Genomic DNA, 19,140 nt, shown 5'->3' with positions numbered 1-19,140 from the left:
AGCAGGAGGGGGGAGAGCTGCGGCGACCCGCTCACCCCCCACCGGCTGCTTCGCAAAGGGCAGATATTATCGCAAGAGTAGGAATGGCCTTCAACTATTAGTGCTCGATGTTTTGAGCATCGATAGGGGGAGGCTTGAATACTTGTATGCCATTGATGGACGATTTCCGACTTTTTTGGCTGGGGCACATGTGCACTGTGTGCGCAACTTCGCTATATCCAGCGGCATCGCTGCAGGCGACTCACCCCGCTGGGAGGTGCGCGCATGTGGAGAAGAAACTTTAACTAGATGGATAGCTAGTTACATTTCTTCTGTGCATGTGCGCACCTCCTGGCGGTATATACCGCCCACAGCAACGCAGCTTCCCACCCAGTACTTCTGCGAATGCGTGGCTAAGCAATAGCGGGAACCATCGGCGGTAGGTTGTACAGCGATTGATGGTTCCCGCTTAAAAAGCCATCAATGACAACCATCGATGGGGGATGTGTCGATGTTCATCCCTATGCAAGAACTGTCCTTTGCGATACTAATCGCATATCTTAATACATATGCGATTAGTATGATTGCGATGGGTGGCAGGATGTACTGCAACTGCTTGGTACATCCCGCCCAGAGCCACAGCACCTAATGTCTCCCTCCCTCTGTTCATACCAGCGGTGAAACTAGAGAGTGGTAGTCCCAGGTGCAACAATATGCATTGGGTCCCCACAAATGTTTTTTTTCAGCAGGGTGCTGCTCCCTGCCCATATGGTGGTGCCCCATTAATAACAAATCGACCTCATCAAGCCTGAGCTGGTCCCAAGGCAAACAAACAGTCCAGGTTTTAGTGATAGCTAAGCTTCAGCACATATGGTTAAATCAAAATAACTTATATACTAATACCACTTTTACACCAAAATCCCAGATCAGACCTGGTATTTGGAACATTGTTCCAATCTGGGTCGGATCTAGGATTTGACCCGTTCCCACTGAGGTGCCGACCCGGAATATTCCCGGAGGGGCACCGTTTACATTGCACATGGGTGCAGGGGGCGGCGATTATATTTGACATCATATCCAAGCGACAGGACCACCAATTGACACATTGGGGGCAAGCCCAGCACCAGGGAAAGCTGCTGGGCTGCCTCCAGCCTCCATGCACCCCTAGCCCCCATCCGAGAGGTGAATGGATGCCGCACACAGGTATCCATTTACCTCCTCTCTGCCTCTGCTGCTGTCATCATGTGAATTAGGGATCCTGTGTGACAATGTGTACTAGCAGCCGTACAAGTATGGTTCAGAAGGATTCAGTACTGAATCCCGGCGGTCGGGATCCCGGCGTTCAGAATCCCGACAGCCAAAATCCCGACAAGGGGGGGACGTGGATCACCCCCCCTTGCGGGCTCGCTGCGCTCGCCACGCAGCGGTCCCAGTGCCTCGCTACGCTCGGCACACTAATTTATTCTCCCTCCAGGGCAATGTTCCCTCTAATTTTACGAAGGCTGTGTGCGGCTAAAGATTTTGGCTGTGCAACTTTGGAATGAAATTTAAATTTTTGTGCGTCACTTATATATAACTGGAAAATGTCGTTCAGCATCTGTGTTAAACATTTAAACATTCAAAATACAGTACACAATGTAGTTAATGGGTGAAACACACATTAATTGAGTCCACAACTGCAAAAAGGGACCACTGCTGCTTTGTGCGCTCAGTTGTAATGTCTGTGCGCATGCTCGTCAAGGTGTGTGCGCGCGCACGTGCGCACAGCTTAGAGGGAACACTGCTCCAGGGGTGTCGTGGACACCCACGGAGGGAGAATGTGTCGGGATTTCGGCGGTCGGGATTCTGAATGCCGGGATCCCGACCGCCGGGATTTTAACTGCATCCCGTTCAGAAAGTGAACGCTATTATGGAACATACAATGAATAACTGCTACTGAGAGTTGTTTCTCAAGAAGCATTCAGGCAGGAGTTACTTAGATTGCCAGTGGTGGGTTTGGGTAGCGGGGAGCAGCAAGGTATGTGCCCCCATCATTTACAGAAGAAAAAAAAAATCAAAGTAAAAGCCCCCATACACTATGCAATTTGGACCCGATTTCGGGAGATCGGGACAAGAATTTGGGTGAAATCGGCCCAAATCGAATGTGCATGACATCTGACCCCCTCCCAGCACCAGGAAACAGGATAACATGCAAATACATCACATGCAGAAGGACCAAATGCAATGTATAGCATGCGATACTGCTGCTAGGGAAGGTCCTGGGCAGCTCACGGGGGATCGGATGTGACTTCTCCCCGTGGAGAAACAGCATAGTGTATGAGGGCCTAAATGCAATGCCTATTGAAGAGCTGGGCAAATCTCTGTAGTGGTGCCACGTTGTAGTGGCAACGTGCAAATTCTTCTGATCTGTAGCCAGCATGATTGGCTCCTTGCACACACGTAACGGTGCAGCGCACAGGAGATATGTAGCAGCTACCACAAGGAGTCGCGGATGCTATCCTGCCTGCATGAGTCCGAAAGATTCAGCACTCAACCACTACAATGCATCGCCGCTACAGAGGGAGTAGCACTGCTAATCGGTGAAGGGGGGGTGGGGGCAGCTAGGAGTGGAGGCTGCTGCTGGAAGGAGGCCAGATAGTTAGGAGGCAGCTGCTGCTGGGGAGAGGGAGGCTGGGTAGTTAGGAGGCTGTTGGTGAGGAGTGGGATCTGCCCCATATGCTGCTGGGGGGAGGGAAGTCAGTTAGTTAGGGGGGGGGGGGGGAGATATGCTCAAATTAAGATTCTGTCATTTTTCTTATTCTTCTCAGTTATCTTTTTATATCTTGTGTTTTTTCTTCCTATTAGCATGTGTTGAACATGAAACACCAAAGAATGAATAGGTTTCTTATTTTAGCGAGCTAAAGAAATTTCAGCCAACTTCTTCAATCTGGTGCTCAGCCCTTCATTTGATTCATATTATTTACAACCTGAAGACACAATTAAGTGGAACAGAAATGCCCATCTGTATTGCATGACATCTATAAGTAGCTTGTAACAATTTGTAATGGTGGTTGGAACCACATGTTGAAAAATTTGTTGTTGGCCTTTGCATGTGATTACTGATTCAGTGGAAGATGCATATTTAATGCTTCCTTATTCTGAAATGAATTAAATTGAATAACAACTTAGCTCTCGGTTGACCTTGTCCTTCACTTTGCATTTCCGGATTGCATCCTTTGTCTAGGAAGAGCTAGTTATCAGTAAATTTAGGGCTCAACTGATAAAAGATCATGTATAAAAGTTTTTTATTTGGGAATGACCAGAGCAGAGGTCTTATATTTCTGTGAATCATGAAGGGACCCAATTGCCTGGTAGTCGAAAACTACCACTTTCAGTATGTGCTCAATTGCTGTGGTTCTCTTTTCTTTTGAGATTATTTCTTAGTATTTTTTTTTTTTTTTTACTCCATTTAGTGCTTATTTTGAGACCGTTAAAATTGCCCATCTCCAGGTCCAACTGTTTGGGAGGTAAACTGGTGACTGGACTGTCTCCCAGTCTTTAATAAAGTGGTAGTGATCGCTCTACTCCACAACTACCTATAAGTTACATTATTCAGGTGAGTGATGCTTAAGGATGTTGCATTTAATTGCCAGGAACAGAGGCCATTGCAATGCACATTGTACATCATTCAGGGAATACTTCACACATTCATAGTGCCAGGATTATTTCCAGTAGCAAATATAGGCTGTATTGTGAATATGGTATTAAATTACAGGATCCAAAACAGCATGGTTTTACTGCAGGGAGATCATGCCAAACAAGTCTCATTGACTTTTTTGACTCCGTGACCAAAATACTAGATGAAGGGGGGGCTGTAGATGTGGCATATCTAGACTTTAGTAAGGCATTTGACACTGTCCCACATCGCAGGCTGCTAAATAAACTTGAAAGTGTGGGATTGGATTATAAAACAATTAAATGGATAAGAACCTGGTTGCAGGATAGGAAACAGACAGTTGTCGTAAATGGAGTGCATTCTATGGAGGGACATGTTACCAGTGGAGTACCCCAGGGATCTGTACTTGGACCAGTGCTCTTTAATATCTTTGTTAGTGACATTGCAAATGGTATTGAAGGGAAAGTATGCCTTTTTGCAGATGATACAAAGATATGCAACAGAGTAGACACACCAGGAGGGGTAAATCAAATGACTGATGATCTAAGTAAACTTGAGAATTGGTCAAGAGAATGGCAACTACGGTTTAATGCTAAAAAATGCAAAATTATGCACTTGGGACTCAAAAACCCAAAGGCTCAATATAGTATCAAGGGTACTATAATGGCAACTACTGAGGAGGAAAGAGATCTAGGAGTCACTATTTCAAGTGACTTAAAGGCAGGGAGGCAATGTAACAAAACAATGAGGAAGGCTAGTCAGATGCTTGGTTGCATAGGGAGAGGAATCAGTAGCAGAAAAAAAGACGTAATAATGCCACTTTATAGGTCATTGGTACGACCTCATCTGGAATACTGTGTCCAGTTCTGGAGGCCATATCTTCAGAAGGATATAAATACATTGGAGAGTGTACAAAGAAGGGCAACTAAAATGGTTCATGGCCTACATCACAAAACTTACCTGGATAGACTAAAAGATCTTAACATGTATAGTTTGGAGCAGAGAAGGGAAAGGGGGGACATGATAGAAATCTTCAAATATATCAAGGGTTTTAACATAGTACAGGTGGGAAATTTTCTTCAAAGGAAAACAAGTAATAAAACACGAGGACATGCACTGAAACTGGAGGGAGGTAGGTTCAGGGGAAATGTTAGAAAGAATTACTTCACAGAAAGGGTAGTGGATAAGTGGAATAGCCTCCCATCAGAGGTGGTAGAGGCTAAGACAGTAGAACAATTTAAACATGCTTGGGATAGGCATATGAATATCCTTACAAAGAAATAAGGATTAAAAAGGGTTGAGTTTACCTGAAGGGTAAAAAAGGGGCAGACTAGATGGGCCAAATGGTTCTTATCTGCCGTCAAATTCTATGTTTCTATGTTTAAATTATAACCAAACTAAGGGGTTGTGGTGAAGCCAGTGACGTGGCCTAATACATTCCTTTTTTTTTCTTAAGGAGCCCATACACTGCTGCGATGTCTTGCAGCTGTGTACGGACACCCGATACCCTGCGAGCCGCCGGGACTTTCCCGGGCGACAGGGACGTGTGTGATCTGTCACAATTTGTTGTGACGGATCGCATGCGACCCTGTTCCCCGCCAGGAGGGAGGTCCAAGGTTGGGTGGTTGGACGGACAGCAGGTCCGACCGCCTGGCACCGGTCCGATTCCCAACGGACCGCACACCGGACCCGACGGCATGTCAGGGACAGCCGATTTGGGGGCAGATGTATTAAGCTTTAACAAGAGATAAATGCCAGGGTGATGAGGAGAGATAAACATCCAGCCAATCACCTGCTAACTGCCATGTGACAGGCTGGGTTTGAAAAAAGTCAGTAAGGAGCTGATTGGCGGGACGTTTATCTCTCCTTATCACCCTTGCATTTATCTCTTGTTAAGGCTTAATACATCTGCCCCTTGGTCTGATTTAACAGCCCGATTAGTTGCAATCGGACGAAATCTGCTCAGTGTATGGAGACCTTTAATGTTCTTTTAAAAGAGTAAAACAGCTTTGTACTGTAAGAACAACAAAGGAAAAAGTGCAGAAATTATATCTATAAAGGCTGAAATGGTCAATTAAAAGTTTACGAATAAAGAGTAGAAAATGTGTAGAGACATAAACTACAATCCAATCAGCTCCTGCCATGTTACAGACAGTATTTGAAAGTTTACAGAAGCAGATTGGTTGACACTTTATATCTCTATGGCTTAGTACATCTGCCCTTGTAGTATATAGTGTATTATACTGCTAGGAGTACTCCTGCAAACGTGCTTCTCAGCCAAAACGAGTCCCATAACACATCCATGATGACACTGGACCTACAATGTAGTAGAAGTGCAGTCTGACAACGTCAAAACGTCAGAATGTATATAAATGATGCAATTCTGAGATTTATGCAAAGAGAAAATGCAAAATGTTTATTTCACATAAGGTTGTGTTTTCTGCCTTATTGTATCTTCCTTGACAATGTGCTCCCTCATGACTGCTTGCAGAGAGGCATACAATGGGCTAAACCAAAGTATTGTGTAGTTCTGATGTTGCTGTCATTTGGCAGGCAGGCAGTAAAAAAATAATTACCTTTTTTGCCCCCCAAACTAAATGTTAGTCTCATATAAAATACCTAATTAACATAATTGTAAAGGTTTATGTTTGAAAATAATTACTATTTAATTCTATATTGTTCACAAAGGTGCTCTGGCTTACTTATATGTCCAAGCACATGGCATGATAATGGTCTCTATGACCAGCATACATGAATTATAATACATGAAAGATATGTACCTCAATAATGCTGCTTTGTTAGGAAGGCACAACATATTATTATTATTATTAGGTTGTAGTTAAGTATTCTGTGACCTTGAGCCAGTAGCAGCAGACTGTATAGTATCACCTAACGTTGCACAGCTGTCAGCACTTTGCAGCACTTGATAAAACGGTTGCTTTATTGAACATACTAAAGCTCGTGTTACACAAAGTATGCTGCCAGAGCGGCCATTTTGTCCTTTGGCTTTTTAAGGTTACCTCGTCGACCTCTGCCTCTCCCTCTGCCCTGTTTTCTTCCTTGTCCACCCCTGTGCATAGGGTGTCTCATAGTGGCATGTTTGAGCTCTACTAGGTCCTGGAAGACGTTGTCGCAAAACACACAACCAGTGTGTTGTGTCTCATCTGCGGGCAGGGGACTCTTAGCTTTGTTAAAGTCTACATGCACAAGGGCGGCATCACACACTTCGCAGGTGTCTGCAGACACTCGCACCCTGTGAGCATTCTCAAAGAAGTGTACAATGACATTACACTTGTTACAGGACATCTTCCATTTAGGACCAGATGTCGAGTCCAGGACCATCACCCCATTCTCGCATTCCACACATTGGGCAATTCCAAGCATACTCAGTGAATGTTGGCAGGTCGGGTGAGTGCACTCATTGCAACCCATGCCTAAGAAAGACAGAAAACAACAAAACGTTACTGACTATAATGTACAGCTCCATTAGTAAACAGCATGCCATAGAGGATTTAATAGAATATTGGAACCAGTTTAAACTCAAATATACCGCTTTTACAACGCAATTGCCAGGTCGGATCCAGATCTCGATCCCGGGTTTGGCACTTTATCATTAAACCTGGGACGCCGATTATAGAGGGCGACCCGGGTTTAACCGTTGTTATAACCCGGAATGAATTTCCGGGTTGGTCAACCCGGGAATTACCAGGGTTATCACTGGGGTGTCAAAGGGTCAAAAGATTCATGTAAAATGTTTTATAAGAGAATAGATGGGAAAAGCAGCTTAGTACCAAAATAGCAGCATTAATGCTGAAAGCTGGAGAGAAGCACCCGGTATATAGTATACTATGCTACAGCGAGGTTGGGTGAACATGCTCGGAAATTTCTACACTGTCTGCAGGCCACGGAAATGCTGCTTATTCATGGAAGTTCTTTGGACACATGATGTAAGGTGGGATCATGTCACAGTCATGGCACTCGGCTGTAACATAGCATCATCAGCTTTGGGGGCAGTCCCAACATTGCAGAGAAGTCAGGATGACAGAGCTGAGCTGATTGGTGCTTGTTACAAAGATGTGGAGATATCAGGGTATGTAGGGAAGACTGGTGATGGATGTATAAAAGGTAAGTGGAAAGGTCTGAGTGCACGTGTGGGGATACGTTGGGTATTATTAAGGGCATATGTGGGGTCTGATTGGAATACAAATTGGCAAGTTGGAAGTCTGAGGTCAATTGGGCATCATAAGGGGCAAATAACAATATTGGAGGGCATCTGTGTGGCTATGAAAATGGCATTTTGTTTGCTCCTTCTGAACTCAACCATTTACAATCACACTTTTTAAAATCTTGAGTTTGCCTCTGTTGAATGCTCTGTTAAAAGAAATGACAAACATTTTATCCCTAATAGTGTGGCTTCTGTGTCGTCACAGCGTAAGTGTATCAGAGAAAAAAGACAGTGAAAAGTTGAAGGCTACAACTAACCCTTCTTCATGTCTCTGAAAGGAGTATGGTTGTAACAATATGGGCACAGTGGATAGCTTTTCCCTCTCGACCCAGAAGACCACAGCACCAGTTCAAAGTCATCCAGAGGACAGCGCAACTCTTTGTACAGCTTGATGGTCCCATTTTGGGGAAGGCTATAGGTATCATCACAGTGGGAGCAATGCATACGGCTGGGCTTGGCCTGGAGGCAAAGAACATAGTTATAATGGATTGGTTAGCTGCAATAGTGTAAATCAGGCATGTCCAAACTGTGGCCCTCCAGCTGTTGTGAAACTATCCATCCCAGCATGCCAACCATAGTTTTAGCATTCCCAAATAGCAAAACTGTGGCAAGGCATGATGGGAATTGTAGTTTCACAACAGCTGGAGGGCCATAGTTTGGACATGCCTGGTGTAAATACTATAGTGGTACTGTAAACATTGGGCTATGCCTGTGTGCAAGCAACTTTTGCACTGAATGCGAACAAACAGAAATGATATGAAGTGCTGGGATACAAATGATAATATATATTCCAATATTTACAATACCCAACACTGAGTAGGAAAGTTGGGTGTATATAATCTCCCTACTCTACCCTATGACTTTCCTAATTAAATAGTCCTAATCAATTTACCACTAGCCCAGAACAAAACCCATCAGAAGCAGGCACATTATTTATGTGTATGTTAGCCTGTGTCCCCCTATAGCAGGGGTGGGGAACCTCAGGCCCTGGGGCCGTATGCGGCCCCCGTAGCCGGCTTGAGTGGCCCTCCCACCATTTGCCAGGAGTCAAGTAAAGGGGAATTCTCGCAAGAAGTTGGTAGTTCTTGCGAGATTCCTCTTAATTAACAGCAGCCGGAGACTGACGGTCCTATTCAGTGGCAGCCGCCAGAGCGTGAAACGGCTGCAGCAGGACAATTTGTAACAGAAATTTTTACATATGGCCCCCGAAGGATTTTTTTCCCCATACAAACGGCCCTTGGCACAAAAAAGGTTCCTCACCCCTGCCCTATAGCAAAGTGTGAATTCACTCCAGACACTGAATAGGCCTGCAGATATGCTGCTCAAAAACTGGCGGCTATTAATTGAGAAGAGGTGATGTATACTCCCCTCATGCAGATAAACCTGTACTTGTGTATTATCACGGCACCCAAGTTTCTTACATACAGCACCGTAGGAAAATCGCATTGCATTGCATGGGCCATTGTAATGGCCGTGCGATGCAAAGTGATGCGATCCGATTTTCCAATGTAATGTATTCAGTGCTCTTTTATTTATATTGTATAGGGGTTACAATGCCATTAGGTATACAATAATGACATAGAATGAGGTTTTAGGCCCCCCCCCCACGCCACCCCAAAGCGTGGCGATCGGTGGCGGAACGCGTCCTCCGACCTTTTCATACCTCTACTATCCACGTTGGCGTGGAGTTCATTTTATATAGTGTGGCGAGCGCAGCGGATTACTTTACATGTATTCCGCGTCCCCTCGCTGGGCTCGCCACACTATATAAAATCAACTCCACACCGACGTGGATAGGGGTATGAAAGGTCGTAGAACGCGTTCCGCTGCGCTCGCTACGCTTCAGAGTGGCGTGGGTCCCTAAAACCTCATTGTATGTCATTATTGTGTACCTAATGGCATTGTACAACCTATACAATATAAATAAAAGAGCACTGAATACATTCCATAGGAAAATCGCATCGCAAGGCACTTACAACGGCCTAAGCGATGCGATTTCCCTACGCAGAATAGCCTACTAAGCAAATAGCTTAGTGGGCGCCATGATAATACACAAGTAACGATAAACCTACTAAGTATGACACTACCAACCAGTGGCGGTTTTTACCTATGGGCTGCATGGCTGCAGCCCCCCCAGGTAAAATCCGCCACTGGCTCTGCCTAAAGTGAAGCCAGATGCAGTCTTTGAGACTGCTCTGGCTTCACTGTGACTGGCAGTGACTATCTATAGGAAGTCTGACCTGCCAGTCACTCAAGGCATCCCATCGGGAGGTGTTCCCTCCCTCCGGGATGCCTCTCTCTGCGCAAATGCGCGGCAGCCCTCAAAACGGGTTCTGCACATGCGCAGTACCGCGGACCATACTGCGCATGTGCTGGAACCCGATCAAGTCTCCGGGGGGGCTGCTGCAAAGGCAGCCCCCGGAGGCTTGGGCCAGCACATGCGCAGTATGTATGACGTTACTGTGCATGCGCTAGCTCCGTGCAGGGACAGGGGTGCGCGTGGCATCCGGGGATGGCGGCAATGACCAGGGACGGCAGTGGAGCGGGGGGGGCCCGCATTGCGGCAGCCCTCCCCCTCCATAATGGTAAGAGCCGACACTGCTACCAACTCTTATGTCATAGGCTACTTTGGACTTGTGTTGGTGAAATACTATGTCTAGGTTTACACTCGATGGAGTCGCTTCAGCTACTGCAAGGAATATAAAACAGGTCAAACTGAAACTAGTCCTATGTTCCCTATTCTAAGTTCTTGAAAAAACAAACAAGGAGGATGCAGTAAGGTTATTGGTTACAAGTCAGCTGATAGAGCATACAGTAACTCATTTATTGCAGAAGGACAACAAAAGTGTGTGAAAACACCTGTGTTCAGAAAAAAGATTGCTCTCTACGGTGAAGATATATTAGTACCATAGACCTCCAAGCAAACCCATAGCATATATGCATTATAAAGAAATACTGGGAAAGAAGCATCTGTAGAAATATACGTAATAGCCATAAGCATATAAGAATTACTATAACTCGGTGGCTCCATTTCTCTAAAATGACATGACATGACATGATACCTACTGTACATTACATAAAGATGTGATTAATTTCCTGCTTAAATTTTGGAACTTGACATCATTATTGTTCCAGAATTCAAGCTCCTGATGCAGGTCACTGAACAGAAATAGTCATAATGGTTTGCTGTATTTGGCACCAAAAGAAATCCAGGAACAAAACAAATGAAAGCATGCAAGGGATAGTGTTACTACATCAGTGTGTTGTGTGATAAAACATATGGGAGCCATACATTGTTGTCAGTGGTGTCCTCCTGAACATTTATTTTACAAGTGCTAAGTCCATACCTGTATGTACTTCATAAAGCGATGGCATTTACCACAGCGAGACAGGGGTTTGCCGGTGGCAGCCAGAGGTGAGAAGGAAACTTCCATTAATTCGTCCATTCCTTAGGAGTAATGAAGACAAACTCAGGGTGATATTTCTAGGTCAGCCTATATAAACCCTTCTCGGGAGGTTTGTGTGTCCTAACATCCCACTGTTTTTAACAACCAACCAAAAAGGTCAACATGCGACACGCGGTGCTACATTCTAGTGTCCATGTTGACTGTTGACATTTTGAAAAAAAAAAACAACATGTGGATCATTTGACTGTCGACCTTCCCCATGACGACCTAATGTGTGTCGACCTTTCTGCATGTCAACCTTTTTGCTGTCTACCCGTTGTCCCACACCTGTGCTCAATGGCCATTATTCAGATAAACAAAGTATCTGCAATGCATTCCACAAAGTACTTTGCACATGTGCAGTACAGGTCTGCACAGCGGATGCAGGACGGAATCATACTGTCATTGATGCCAGCGTTGCGGGGGAGGAAATTCGGCTACCACATTTGCTGCACAGAGGCCAGAAATCTCCTTCCTCTAACAGAAATCCTGCAAGTCAGCAAATGCAGTGGCTGACTTGCACGACCACATGGGTTAAGCAGCTGGCTGATGGTGTCAGGGATGATCCAATCCTGCCTCCTAGGATGCAGTTTGGATTCTGCAAGTAGCAGCAATAGCTACACTGAAAGAGGTTCAAGAATAAACTGCTCTCTGCTTACATGAATAATATACAATAATATGATTGTATGTCCCCAAAATAGGTTTAACGCCCCCCCCCCCCCCCCCCAACTATCCACGCCACCCCGAAGCATGGCAAGCGGCGGTGGAACGCGTCCTCCGACTTTTTCATTACCCCACTATCCACGTTGGCGTGGAGTTGATGTTACATGTGATGTAATCCGCGTCCGCTCGCCACGCTTCGGGCTGGGTGGCTCGCCAGACTATATGAAATCAACTCCACAATGATGTGGATAGTGGGGGAATGAAAAGGTCGGAGGATGCATTCCGCTGCGCTCGCCACGCTTGGGGCTGGCATGGATAGTAGGGGGAGGGGGTGCGTTAAACCTATTTTTGGGACATACAATCATATTATTGTATACCTAATGTCATGGCATCGCACACCCTATAAAATCGCATGCGATCGCATGCAATTTTGCGGGACATGCGATGCAATATAGTGATAGGGTACAATGAGCATAGATAAAAATTACATTAAAAAAATCGAATCGCATGCCGTTATAATGGCCCATGCGATGCGATTTCCCTATGGTGCCGTACGTAGGAAATCTGGGCGCTGTGCTAGGAAACAAGTACCCAATTTCCCATTCTGCTGAACCAATGACTGGCGATCTGAATGGTGTACCAAGAATCACTGTTTTGTTAAAGCATTGGAAAAAACCTACACGATTTTGCTCATATGCCAACAAAACGGCAGTGATTGGAGTCGGATGATCTGCACATCAGCGGGAAGGGAAATCCCTGCCAAATTTGTGGAGCCATAAATCAATACCCTAACTCCACAATCCATCGATCTGAGGGACTCTGATTATCAGCATCCATTGGATCAGCAAAACCCTACAGATTAGGAATCCTCAACTAGCATATTTTGCTTTGTTGCGCTTGCCATGCTGTCTGAGTCCGGCCATTCGGGATCCTGACGTCGGGCTAATGACTGTCGGGATCCTGACTGTCGGAAACCTATACCACACCCACCCGAAATTACCACAATTAATAAGGAAAACCTATGGAAGATAAACTTTATGGTAGATCTGAAGCCAGGTACACACTGGACAACATTTTAAAGACATTTTGCAATAATGACATGTTGTTACAACAAATTCTTAAAATCGTGCAATGTGTATCCACTACAATGTTAGCGATGTGCGTTCCCATGGTTTGCTAGCGACATCCTCCATTGCCTGTACATGCAGCTAAATCTGAGGATGTCACTAGTGATGCCACGTTGACGAATGAGGTGCTATAAACCCCCTCCCCTTGACGCCATCGCTTCCAACATCAGAAAGTTGTGTGTAAATATTAGCTTTGTAACAATTTTAGGCTGTCTGTTGAGAAACTGCCAGGAGTGGGTGTATGTACAGTAAACAAACACAAATTTCGGTACTTGTTTAGTTTCACGGCGGCAGCGCGCGCCACTCTGTGCTTGAATCTTGGCAGCTTGCCAAACTGCCTTAATTCTCTAAGCTACGTTATCAGCATAGCGCCTGTTTGAATCCTGGCAGCTCGCCAGCTACCTTCTGTAATCTACGTTATCAGCATCCTAAGCTAACTCCACGGCAGCCCAGCGCTGACAGGTCATTGTGGAACTTGTAGTTCCACAGAGAAATAGACAGCCCGGCACACCGCTAACAAAGGGAGCGTCTAAAGTAGACACCCCGGCACACTGGGCTGCCTTACTTCTCTAAGCTACGTTATCAGCGTAGCACCGCTACGCTGACTCCGCGGCAGCCCAGCGCTGACAGATCATTGTGACACTTGTAGTTCCACAGAGAAATAGACAGCCCGGCACACCGCTAACAAAAAGAGCGTCTAAAGTAGACACCCCGGCACACTGGGCTGCCTTACTTCTCTAAGCTACGTTATCAGCGTAGCACCGCTACGCTGACTCCGCGGCAGCCCAGCGCTGACAGATCATTGTGACACTTGTAGTTCCACAGAGAAATAGACAGCCCGGCACACCGCTAACAAAGGGGGCCTCTGAATTTTGCGTCTACTATTTAGAGCATCTAAGTTCAGCGCCGGCTTTAGCGTCTAAATTTAGATGCTCCGCAAACAGCTAAAAAGAGTGCATGTAAATTTAGACCCTTACAGCGTCTAAATTTTAGTCGGGTATAGGGGTGCAGCATTATCCCAAAAAATACACAGACCAAAAAAAAATTTGAAAAACACTAGTAAACCTGTTGACAATGACACTTGTCGACGTAACAGCTGTTAACCTTGTTTATTCCACTATCCAAGCCAGCCCGAAGCGTGGCGAGTGGATGCGTTACGCGTCCTACCGACCCTTTTCATACCCCCACTATCCACGTCGGCATGGAGTTGATTTTATATAGTGTGGCGAGCGCAGGGAGCCACCGAGCAGACACGGAATACATGTGAAGTTGCTCGCTGCGCTCGCCACACTATATAAAATCAACTCCACGCCGAACTGGATAGTGGAGGTATGAAAAGGTCGGTAGGACGCGGAACGCGTGCGCTCGCCACGCTTCGGGCTGGCGTGGATAGTGGGGGTGTTTCGGGAACACATTCACACCTCCCATATCATGCACCTGAGACAGTAATGACGACATGTGTTAACTGTTAACTTGATTTTAGTTAACTTAAAGAGAATGACTCAAGAAAAAATGATTAAAGAACAATATAATCAATAACAAGAAGGTCAAATACACCAAAAAAATATAAAAAGTAATTCCTCTGACAGTGTACTGTCATCGACAGCAGCCGAAGTCGACGCTTCGTCCAAAGTCGGCGCAGTTGCCTCTGCAGTGTCGCCTTTGTCTGCCTGGGGGAGCAGGGTAGGCGCGTGCAGAATGCACTTCAAGGGGTCTTCTGCGCCCAGTGTCTTCCTCCAGATGAACTCCTGGAGATATGAGTCCAGCTGATGGCACGCAGTCCCCCTTTAGTGCTTATTGCGCCACTTGCAGGATCCCCACAGTCTTTCTATATTCTGGGTGTGAACCCCGCTCTCCACGAAATGGTAGCGGTAGTTCACCCTGGCATCATGATACCCAGCCTGCTCCAGCTGCTCTGTTTAATACACCCTCCAGCAGTCGCTGTAAATTGTGGTCCCCAGGAGCACGTGCCTCTCGATGGCAGCCATGAGGGTGCTGGCCTCTCGACTGCCGTCAAAAAACACTCTCCGGTCTGTCTGGAGATGCCCCGAAGATCCACTGCTGGGGTAGCATGCATCCAACATTGGCCTTGCGCTTCACAAAGAGGCTTTCATCAACCTCCACAATGGTGCCTGGGCTACCAATTTGTCGCTGAGGCTGCGACAGGAGGTCTACATCGCAGACCTCCCACATTAAATTATTATATTGCACAGTTGTGGCCTGGGAGATAAAGAGGTGTCGCTGACAAAAACGTACACTAGTCAACTCCTCAGCTCAGCAGAATATAAAAGCGGATGAGGGTAACGAAGGTCAAATGACACCCTCTAAACCACTGTGCAGCCCCTCAGACTGACCTTTTAAAAATTGTCAACCTCTCCGATACGTCTGCCTCTCAGAAAATACAACTGACTGACTACGTTAATTGTGTACCGCTCAATCTACCAGCTGACTTAGCCGTGAGAACTAGTTTCTGTTTCTGACAGGGACGCTAATTCTGACTACGATGACTACTCTAGAACTAGACGCGTTTCAGTAAATACGATGACTACGCTAGTCACGAGAACAGTACTGCCTACGCTGACTACGCTATGCTACTTCTGACTGACTATGCGGTACTTGTTTACGGACGCTGATAACGTAGATTACAGAAGTAAGGCTGCCATGATTCAAGCACAGAGGGGCGCGCGCTGCCGCCGTGAAACTAAACAAGTACCCACTTTATAGCCATTTACAATTGGTGAGAGCAAATAGTATAATATGGCTATTTATCCCCACCGCACACTGGAGATTATTTTTTTATTTTACCGAAAATACCCTAAAAGCTTCAACAGACAATACTGTAAAAATATGGCCCTCAATTAAATAAAACAAAACATATCAGTAATAAAATAATATCTTTTTTTTATCTAAATTCACTACAAAAATACCAACATGTTTATTTATATTTATACTGCTTTCAGACCGCAAATGCAGGGTCTCACCAGGACTTTTAAATGGTTCAGTCCCGGTGCGACCCTGCATGTGAGGTCTGTTCAGATCACAGCAGTGAACCGGCAATATTGGTGTTGTGAGGTGTGGCAGAGCGTCAGCGGGGCAGCGCTTAGAGCTGGCGCTGCCTCCACCATAGTGTGAACGGGAAACGCGTTGAACTATTCACACTGCCACGAACCGGTAATAACCCTTCTTTTTACCAGGTTTGGATTGCTGTGTTGCTACCGGTTAGCTGTAACCGGTAACCCCTTTCACATCGAACTAATTACCGGGTCGAACCAGCAAGAAATCAGCTTGTACCCGGTAATTAGGTGTGATGTGAAAGGGGTATTAGGATGCTAGGAATTTTTCAAGTTTAAGAACAGACACTTGTTTGGTCATTAGTCAAGTTACACTTATGTCTATACAATAGTGACCTATGAGAACACAAATCTATCTCAGTTCTTATGAGACATCACAAAGTGGACAATATCTAACCTGCAATGGAGTCCACAAAGTAGTGAAATTTTCTTTTGAAGATATCCAGAGTGTGATCCACGACTTGTTGGAAATTTGCTTTTCCCTGAGCGATCAAATTGAGTTGCTTCTCCACTGCACTGCGGATGGTTGGTTGAACCAGCTCTTGGTCTAGTAGACAGAACATGGTGAAGACAGCATTCAGATAAGTGTACTTCCTGGGAAGGCATTTTGGTCTCACATGCCGAATTCACAGCAAATTCACATGGTGAATTGCATTTGGAATTGAATTCCAAACTGGCATAAATTTTTGTTCCCAACCACCTCAGCAGGTGAAAAGTAGGGGGAATCTTTATTTTAAGGTAAAAATTATTCAGAACTCTTGACACAAAATACCGCAAAATCACCTTTTTTACTTTTTTTGGGGGGGGGGGGGGGGTTAAATTCTTTGCAAAGAAACAAGACTTCTAAACTTTTAAAAAATTACTTTAAAAAAACAAAAACAAATGCATAAATCAGTAATTTAACACCTTTTAAAAGTGCCCAATGCATTCCTTATACCCACTATCAGCCTTCTATAGGATCCTGCTAACGAAGTTGCCACTTTTTTGGAGTCCAAAAAGGGCTCCCCACTTTTTCAGGATATTTTCTAAATTCCCTTTTTGGACAAAATTTGCACAACCCCGCTGCGAGTAGAGCAAATGATCATTTCTAATTAAACTGTGCTAATCTCCACTGTGTGAGTTTAATCATGTGAGTTTGCCTTCTCCAAACTTGCAATTAACGGTAATCCACCCTTATTATACTGCATAACCAAATGCTTCTGTGTAGTGTTTTCCCCAGGATTAATTTCTTGGGCACTCCACCCTGCTCTTTTGCATGTCGTCCAACATTCTGACAGCACCAATCAAACAGCTCCCCAGAGTGAGCTGCTAACAGAGTGTAATCAGCATTGGGGTCATGTGACATACAGAGCTCAGCCAATGCTAGCCTAGCAATATTATGTTCTGCCATCTGAGTAGGGTCTGCCTTTTAAAGATGGTGAGGGATCTCTGATGTGGGAGATCTGTTAAGGGGTGTATACACGGCAGGCAAAGCACTTTTGACTAAACCAATTTTGGCTACCGCTGGACAAATAAACTGTGCAGGCAAGGCAATTTGGCACACACACACACACACAGTGTATTTTGCCTATGGCCAAATCACCCTAGTCAAAATCAACCATGTGCATATTTAACTAGGACGATTAAGTTATAGGACAAATACACTGTGTAAGGAAGCACATTGCTATTGCCCACAGTGTACATGCGGTGTGATTCTGGATAACCTTGCTAGGCATTGCCTAGCACATTTTGCCATGTGTACATGGCTTAAAGGTGCCATTGATCAGAATCATGCTTCGCATATGTAACTGTGACAGGTACAAACACATAAATCTCTCCCCAATTTTGGATGCGGTTTGGATGCAGGAAACATAACAGAGAGGGTAGATGGAAAGCACAGACTGTGTTTCAGTGTGCCGTGCTGTACCTCAGCAATGTATTCTTGGGCACAATTATATCTGTGTCCAACCAGCAAATAGGCAATATCAGTCTGTATTTAAAAATGTATCTGCACTGCCAGCAATTGGTCAATATCTGCATGAGACTTTATATATTTCAAAATCAACCCTTTTCAGTAATGTCAGATATTACACTGCCCCAATTGGCTACTTCATAATGCTACCCAGCTGGCAGAATTCTCTGTGGAGAATACTGCTGTTGTTTACCGCGACAATTATTCACTACTGGAAACAATGTTTTCAGGATCAGACCTACAAACTTGGTGGCGTTGTGCCAGTGGGGCATTTGCGTTTGAAGCCATTTAGTCAGAGCTAACAGATAACAGAGTTTGCCAGTTCACATCTCCAGCTCATGTGGATTGGTACTAAATCCATCAGATGTCACAAAAATAGCTTTCTTTTCCATTCTTAAAATACAGACTAGGACCCTCTAAATTTACCACTGTAATCAACAGAATATGCTTTTAAAGACGAACATATTATAAAACCTGAAGTAGCCTCTGCTGAATGAAATGGATGTTCTCCATGAGTTCTTTCAGGCAGATACAATTCGGAGTGTTGTACACGTGTGGTTTCCTATTATTAGGAATCTAGATTTACATAAGAGCTTTGCACACTGGCTTTCTACAGTCTTTACAGCAGTGGTTTGCACTCACCTATCTTATAATAGCCATGCACCAGTACAATGCCCAGGCTGGTAGGCTTCAGTCTGCGCCCACTCTCTACTGTTACGTAATTTCGCTGACAGACATTGTTGATATGCACCGGGATACTGGCATCCGTACCTAAGGGGTATAAGGTGAAATGCATTATGAATACCCATAGTACAGAGAGGAACAGATACATCATGTGCTATGAACCAGAAAGGATATGTTAACTATAAATTACAAGACCTATACCTTACTATAAAACTTTATATATACAGATTAGGGATGCCAATCCACGCTTCAGCGGGATCCCAGGATTTCGGGCCATGATTTCAATCCCGGGATTTTAGGATTGAAATGCGCATGTGCAATTCATCCCTTACTGGGCAG

General features: G+C 45.0%; 1 protein-coding gene across 1 annotated transcript in view; it reads right to left on the bottom strand.

The window, feature by feature from the left end:
- Nucleotides 1-6,275: 6,275 nt before the first annotated feature.
- TOP3B (DNA topoisomerase III beta) overlaps nt 6,276-19,140 on the bottom strand; it is a 41,894-nt gene continuing 29,029 nt past the window's right edge. The window contains exons 14-18 of the mRNA XM_083149159.1: nt 18,760-18,888; nt 16,564-16,713; nt 11,207-11,307; nt 8,117-8,318; nt 6,276-7,068 (exon numbers count right to left, since the gene is read on the bottom strand). Coding sequence (XP_083005285.1) covers nt 6,599-7,068; nt 8,117-8,318; nt 11,207-11,307; nt 16,564-16,713; nt 18,760-18,888 — 1,052 coding nt within the window. The 3' untranslated portion in view covers nt 6,276-6,598. The remainder of the gene's footprint in view (nt 7,069-8,116; nt 8,319-11,206; nt 11,308-16,563; nt 16,714-18,759; nt 18,889-19,140) is intronic.

This window comes from Crinia signifera, chromosome 1 (assembly GCF_055691185.1).
Source record: "Crinia signifera chromosome 1, ASM5569118v1, whole genome shotgun sequence".
Classification (NCBI taxonomy): domain Eukaryota; kingdom Metazoa; phylum Chordata; class Amphibia; order Anura; family Myobatrachidae; genus Crinia; species Crinia signifera.
The sequence above is the reverse complement of the archived record's forward strand: the minus strand, read 5'-3'. Positions and strand labels throughout refer to the sequence as shown.